Source organism: Phasianus colchicus, chromosome 4 (genome assembly GCF_987193195.1).
Source record: "Phasianus colchicus chromosome 4, bPhaCol1.hap1.1, whole genome shotgun sequence".
Classification (NCBI taxonomy): Eukaryota; Metazoa; Chordata; class Aves; order Galliformes; family Phasianidae; genus Phasianus; species Phasianus colchicus.
The window spans coordinates 16,569,259-16,576,459 of record NC_143439.1 but is presented as its reverse complement, the minus strand read 5'-3'; the positions used below and the strand labels follow the sequence as shown (position 1 = coordinate 16,576,459).

General features: G+C 45.6%; 1 protein-coding gene across 2 annotated transcripts; it reads left to right on the top strand.

The window, feature by feature from the left end:
* The first annotated feature begins 960 nt into the window (after window positions 1-960).
* On the top strand, window positions 961-6,889 carry CCNG2 (cyclin G2). 2 transcript variants are annotated; one of them, XM_031607499.2, is made up of 7 exons: window positions 967-1,381; window positions 1,798-1,935; window positions 2,959-3,209; window positions 3,372-3,450; window positions 3,531-3,629; window positions 4,509-4,714; window positions 4,796-6,889. In XM_031607499.2, exons 1-7 carry the CDS (start codon window positions 1,271-1,273, stop codon window positions 4,932-4,934), a joined length of 1,023 nt encoding a protein of 340 aa, XP_031463359.2. In that variant the 5' UTR covers window positions 967-1,270; the 3' UTR covers window positions 4,935-6,889. The 2 variants fall into 2 exon arrangements, with proteins under 2 accessions (XP_031463361.2, XP_031463359.2); XM_031607501.2 differs by lacking the exon at window positions 3,531-3,629 and having other exon boundaries at window positions 961-1,381.
* Window positions 6,890-7,201: the final 312 nt, after the last annotated feature.

The window sequence follows — 7,201 nt, the reverse complement described above, 5'->3', positions numbered from 1 at the left end:
CTGGAGGCACTCAAGGCCAGGCTGGATGTGGCTCTGGGCAGCCTGGTCTGCTGGTTGGCGACCCTGCACACAGCAGGGGATTGGAACGAGATGGTCATTGTGGTCCTTTTCAACCCAGGCCGTTCTACGACTCTATGGTTCATACCCAACACGATGCTGGTGAGTACATTGTTTAAATTAAGGATCCTCGGGGTGATTTTATTATTATTTGTTATTTTTTGCATGACCTCTCCAATTTTGTAAGTCTATGTGTTTTAGTAGACAGCCTGTTACTGTCGGTAACTGGAGCTACTCAGCCGTCAGCTAAGGGGCAGACAGGCACCAGCACAGCCGCCAACCGCAGGCAGCCCGCCGTGCCCTGCCGTGCCGCTGGCAATAGCGCACGCCCGGCCCCGTGATGGTTGCTAAGGCCGGCAGCTGTAGGCAGGGCAGAGGTAATGCTCTCCCGGCCAATCAGGGGAGAGCCACCCTCGCTCGGCTACCAATCGTCGACGGTAAACAACAGAACGCCATGGATAAGGAAGGGGAGGAGGGAAGCGGAGCCGCCAGCCAATCAGCCGCCGGGGAGCGGGGCCCAATCAGGATGGGGGAAGGTTTGGGCGGACTTTTTAAAACCGGAGAAGGCGGCACAAAGGTCCCGGGGCCCTTTAAAGGAGTGCTGCGACACTGCGATGTATCCCTCCGCTAGGACCCAGCGCTCCTTCCGACGGAGCGCTGTTCTGTCCAGGCTCCGGTGACGGAAGGAGTCGCTGAGTGATCACGGCGGGTTCTGGTCGCCGGAGCCTTTCGGGGTTCCGCTAGGGTGCGCGGCTACGCGCGGACTATTTTACCTTCGCGCGGCTCTTTGCCGGCCGGGCCTCGCCGGGAGCGCTCCGCGCGGAGCCATCTGCGGGCCGGCAGAACAAAAACACGGGGGCGGGGCCGCACCGCCTCCATTTTGATGCGGGGCCGGGGCGGCGGCGGCGGCAGCTCCGCGGGGCCGGGGATGGTGTCGGTGCCGCGGGCAGCGCCGTGACTCGCTGCGGGGCGGCGAGCGGGGCCGGCCGCCGGCGGAGGCGCGGGCCGCCCTGCCTGGATGCGGTGCCCGCGGCGGAGCCCACCCGCGTCCGTGCGGTGACGGGAACCGGGCTCCCTCTCCCTGCCGCCGAGGAGCCCCCGGGGCCCGCGGTTCGCGTCCCCGGCGCTGCGGGATCGCCCCCCGGCGAGGGGCGGGCGCCCGGTTCCCTTTGTCCGCGTCTCCCGAGGCCCCCGCCGCCCGGCCGGCTCGGAGATGGGCAGCGAGGCGCTGCGGCTGTTCCGGCAGCTGAACCTCCACCTGGAGCTGGAGGGCCGCTTCCAGCCCCGCGAGAGGGGGCTCAGCCTCATCGAGTGCGCGGCCGAGGTGAGGGGCCGGGGGGTGGCGGTGTGCCGGGCCCACGGGCTGCGTTTGGAGGCAGAGCATCTCGCTCCTTGACGGGCGAGGGAGGGAGGCGTAAGCTGGGTTTGGTCGCATTTTTCCTAAGGCTGGGAGTCGGTGTGGGCACGGCCGTGGGAGTTGTCATCTGGGAAGGAGTGTGTGCCCAGCGGGGTGGATGTGCTGGGTGTTGCATCGGTGGCAATGGGGCATGGCAGTATCTGCGCTCCTCGGGGCTGTTCCGAGCTTCAAGTGCGTTAAGTCGGGTTTTATTGCTAACAGAAAGTAATAGAAAGCATTTACGGGCAGACTTTAAGAAAAAGCTACCTTTGACCTAAGTAAAACTGGGAGGTTTGGCAGTCCTTGCTGTCAATGCTGTTACGTTTGGACTTTTCTCGCTGTAGAATGAAAACACTCTGTGCCCAAGACAAAGGAATGCCAAGGTGGAAGATCTCTGGAGTCTGACGAACTTCTTTGGTTTTGCAACTGAAACATTCGTTTTGGCTGTTAACATTCTGGACAGATTCCTGGCTCTTATGAAGGTATTTTGGGGGGAAAAGGACCTGCTGTAGTGTTGCTGGAAACACAGAGGTTCTGTCTGAACTTTGCTTATAGCAAAAGGGGGAAAAGTTGTGAGTTAGGAGAGAACTTTGCTTACTTGTATTGTACTTTTGACCAAGTGGTTCTGTGTAAGGTTTCCTGACTTCTGTGAAGTCAAGAACAGTTGTTGCATTAAGTGTTAGCTTATACTGTGGTGATAAATTAAATTCTTTGTTATGGCTTCACCTTGTCTTTAAAGATAAGTAGCAGCACAGCTTGTTTGCCCCACAGTAGCCTTCACCAGATAGATGTAGAAGACAGAGAGAGCAGAAGATAATGAAGAACAAAATAAGCAATTTGTGTTTAAAAACTTGTAGGTACTTTGCCAAAGCTTAGCTTAGAGCTGGATCTAATGCCAAAAGATCATTTTCTGGTTGTTCTTTTGTTTGCGCTGCTTTGTGGCAGACAATTCCAACAGGAATCAGTTGCCAATTACCAAGCTGGCAGAATTAATGCCTGGAGTTCTCTGGTCTGACAGTCTTCTAGGTTGTGAGAAACATTATCCTCTTATATGGCAGAGAATAGCAGGGGTAGGAGTGAGCTGTGGGGGGCTAGGGCTGCATGGAACAAGCTCAGACCGGATTTGTGTAGGCTTTAGAAGAGGGTAGGTGAGCACTGCCGGTTGGAGAAGTGAGGTACTACAGTTCTCACTGTAATTTCTTTGTAGTGTAGTGAGGAAGAACAACTTTGGTAGAGGGTGCTCGGCTGTTGTACCTATCCTCAGTTCACCTGTAACAGATTGATAGTGCTTTATTGGCTGTGCCAGCTGTGTTTTGTTGAAACTTAAGTGGTGAAACACTTGTAATGACAGCAGTCAGTTCAAACACCCTGTTAAGTTTAGATGAGGAACTAAATCTCTGTTGAAATGCAGACACTTCAACAAGGCTGTGTGAGCTGTTTATTTCCTTGTTTGATAAGCATAGCACAGTAGGTGGGAGGTACTCAGTGTTTCCTCTTATTTTTAGGTGAAACCGAAGCATTTATCTTGCATTGGAGTTTGTTGTATTCAACTGGCTGCCCGAGTGGTTGAAGAAGAATGCAATATTCCATCTGCTCATGAGATTATCCGAATCAGCCAATGTAAATGCACTGTGTCCGACCTGAAACGGATGGAAAAGATAATTTCAGAAAAGTTGCACTTTGAATTTAAAGCTACTACTGCCTTAACCTTCTTGCACTTGTACCATACTATTGTACTCTGTCATACCTCAGAAAGGTGAGTTGAATTGCGTGTTATATTCAGTTTGCAAAGGCCTTTTTCCTCTTCAGCTACATCTTAAAATGATATTGGCTGAAGAGGAGGCTTCTCATTGTTTGTGATTTCCTGACATGTTAATGCTTACTGATATGAATGCTCCTTCTCTTGGGTGTTTTATAGGAAAGAAGTACTGAATCTTGACAAATTGGAAGCACAGCTAAAAGCTTGCAACTGTCGTCTTGTCTTTTCTAAAGCAAAAGTAAGTAAAAGTAGCTTTTCTTTGACTTCCATTTAGGCTTCAATTAAAGTATGCTGAGCAGCATTTTTTTGTTATTCTAGCCTTCTGTATTGGCCTTGTGCCTTCTCACTCTTGAAGTTCAATCTTTGAAATCTGTTGAGCTGTTTGAGATACTTCTGCGTGTTCAAAAGCACTCAAAGGTAAATGTTTTGAGGTTAATTTTGCAGTTGTTGGGACTGGTATGGCTAATATTTGGTGTTACACTTAAGGCACCTCTGTCAGTGTACAGTCTTCAACAGGTAGTGTTTGGCATCAGCTAAAACAAGCAATGAAACAAGCCTTCAAGCAAATCTGAAATGCTTCTAGTACTGTTTCATTGGTAGAATGCCAAATACAAGTAACTGCTGCTTCATAGTGAACAAGGTCAAGTACTCATTGGCCACTACCTGACATGTAAAAGGATTACAGTTTAAAAACTAGGTTAAATGTGTTCTGTATTAGATTAGCAATTCTTCTCATTTTACACACGTTCTAACAGGCAGCTGATTTAACGTGTTCTAGAGAGGCTTCCATTCCATTTGTATGACCAAAATGTCTGCTGGGCTGGTTCTTTTTGCCCTAGTAACAGAATTTGCTGCTTCTAGCTGCATGTTGTAACTGGCCACAGTCTAAAACAGTTGCAATCAAATTGAACTAGCCCAGTGCCTTGGGGGATGGAAGTAGTTCCTTAAAGCATTTTACAAAGATGGCATTATTACGTGGCAGTAAAACATCTCCAAATAGGACCCTCTTACATGGTCTCCTGTTAGTTTTGCTGTATGATGATGATATTAAGTCTCAATGTTTTTAGTCTCCATTAAACAGCAGTTATTTTTCATTTGGGGATGATTTAAATGTTGACAACCACTGACAGGCCAACTGTTAATCAATTTAGAGGCATTTCTAGGAGGTATATAGGAGTTCACCTTCAAAAGCAGCGAAGCTTTGAAATTTGGGAATCTTTTTCATGAAGCCATTTTCTTAAGGTAAAATGGAGTGGCTATATTTTGATATAAATAGGTTGTTTCTTCACTTTTCAGATAAGTGATTGTGACCTGCTTTACTGGAGGGAGCTGGTCTCAAAATGCCTGGCAGATTATTCTTCTCCTGAATGTTGCAAGCCTGATCATAAAAAGCTAGTTTGGATTGTTTCAAGGCGCACAGCCCAGAATCTACAGAACAGTTACTACAGTGTTCCTGAGTTGCCAACAATACCAGAGGGTGGCTGTTTCAATGAAAGCGAAAGGTTTGTTATGCTTTCCAGGTATTTAAATTGGGGGTGTTCCCATTATCTGGAAATGCTAATCTTTCCTACTGTTCCTTTTAGTGAAGACTCCTGTGAAGATATGAGCAGTGGAGAAGAAAGCCTTAGCAGTTCTCCTCCTAGTGATCTGGAAGGCAGCTTCTTCTTTGAACTCAAGCCTAAAACTAAGTGGCAAACACTTAATTCGCAGTCTTTGCATTAAGTCTTGATTGTAGTAGGTTAAGATTTCTAATGCACCCTAATCTTTTGGCAATAATAAATGGGATTGTGGTATTCTGTAAACTGTATTAAGGCAAGAGTTGCTGTGATACTACAATGCTTTGAATGCCTGCCTTGTGGTTTGTGTTCTAAATCAGGTCTCATTTCAGCAAAAAAAAAAGTTGATGTCTAGTTTTGTCTTTGAAGATAAATGCAGTCCTGTACCTGGTGTTCCTTGATGCTTAGAAGCTAACATAAGCAGCAGTGAAAGCTGATGGCTTACTGGGCTGCTTGAACAGGTGAACAGGGTTGGGGGAAGTAGGGTTTTTACTTCCCTTGACACTCATTATTGTCTGTAACACTGTCCAGTTCTTGGTCCAAGATACTGGTCACCTGTTTCAATCTGCCATGGGGCTGCCAGGATGCTCAAGGGATTTGAGGCACAGGGTCTGTGAGGAGAGGTTGAGGGAAGTGTGGGCTTAATGCAGCTTGGCAAAGAGGGTATGTGGTAGGATTGAGCATCTGCCTTCTAGTATGTAAGAGAGGGTTGCTGAGAAGATCAGTTTTTGACTGACATGCATGGAGCAAGAATGAGCAATGACATGTATAAATTGTAATAGGAGGCTTTCCATTAAAGCAATGGAGAACTTGTTCCATGGACACAATCAAGCATGAGATGGACTAAGAAGAGCTGTATAGTCTTTGTCTTGGGAGGTTTTCAGGGTTTGATGTGACGAAACCTGGAGCAGCAAGATCAAAATTCAGTGTTGGTGCTCCTTTGGGCAGGAGATTAGCACGCAGCCCTCCTGTGAGGGTCCCTCCACTCTTCAGTGTTTTGTGATTAAATCAAATTGGCTGAGTGGAATTATAGCATATATAGTACCATGCTGAACTGATGATTCACAGTCAAACGGGCTTTTTGAATACTGAACTGCTTTAACACTTCATGTGCTGTGCTCCTTTTCAGCAGGTTCTTGTGTATTTCCACTGTTTCTTATTTAAGGCTTAGTTTTTCATAAACTTTAGGAACCCCTGTTCTGAACTGAGTGTGTGTGGTAGGAGTGGAAGGTTCTAATCAATACAAGCTTTTAGTGAAAATGATAGTGTGTGTGACAGGGCTTACTTTTCATATTTTTTTAATACAATTAGCTTATGCTGAAACCCACAGTGTGTTTAGATTTAGCGTTAACATGTCAGCCCATACTATTAGCTTAGATTTATTGACACGGTTAATCTTGATATGTCTATGTTCCTTTCAATATTTAACCCTTGTAGTTTATTTCAGTATATTCACGTTATTGATTGAGTCATAATCAGACTTGTTTGCATGCTTATGTAAAGCAGTTAGTGCAGGAAAAGTTGATATTATGCAGTAATATCCGGTAAATGTGATGTTGATGAAGTAGTTAATGTAATGGGTTTTTTTGAACTTATCAAAGCACACAAACTGAAGTGTGATTGCATTTCTCTGTACTGAGAATATGGCTATGTAGTAAGCGGATGAATTAACTCAGAATAATGGTGTGAAGTGTGGTGGTGCCAAAGTAGAAATGAAGGAGCAAGCTAATGGCTGTTTTGTAGATGTAAGAATTGTTTTAGGATATGAGCGGTGCCGTAAGTTTGTAACTGTTACATGATTTCAGTTTTATAAAAATACAAAAAGTTTACAAAAAAATGTAAATAAAAATGTAAATTTAAAAAATGTACAGAAAAAAAATTTAAAACAAAAAATGAGCAGAAAATACTGTATTTTTTTACCTTGTACGTAACTTTTTGTAGGTATGTTGCATGTAGATATTAATTTATTGTGTACTCTGTATGATACAAATACTGTACACTCAAACTTCTTACTTCTGTACCTGGGAGCTCCATTCTGAAATAGAGTACCTTGACTATGTGTGATAAACCTACTGGGTCTTGTTTCACTTAAGAACAAAAATAAATTGTTGTATTTGTTAATTGCCATGAGTTACAGTTGGTTGTACTGGAAGTATATTTCACTTCCTTTCTTCTTTGCTGTTTAACTTACGTGGCATCCCAAGCTGCTGCTTGGATCCTCCAAAAATTTTGATAAGCTCTTTGCAAAGAAAAAGGAGTCTTTTGTGTGCAGCTTCCTGCTGGATGTGAACCTCTTCTCAGCTTTGTTGCTATCTGTTTTGAAGGCTGCTGTGAGGTGTTCTCTGCTTATCCACCCAGCTGCAGCTCAGCTCTGCTGTGGTGCTAGGGTAAGTCTTGCAAATGGTCCATTTCCACATGTGGCAAATGGGATCT

Bases quoted from the DNA above. Each gene is read 5' to 3' on its own strand.
- CCNG2 (XM_031607499.2), top strand. From the start codon at position 1,271: ATGGGCAGCGAGGCGCTGCGGCTGTTCCGGCAGCTGAACCTCCACCTG. The intron at 3,210-3,371 runs GTGAGTTGAATT...GGTGTTTTATAG, and splicing joins CTCTGTCATACCTCAGAAAG to GAAAGAAGTACTGAATCTTG. The intron at 4,715-4,795 runs GTTTGTTATGCT...TGTTCCTTTTAG, and splicing joins TGTTTCAATGAAAGCGAAAG to TGAAGACTCCTGTGAAGATA.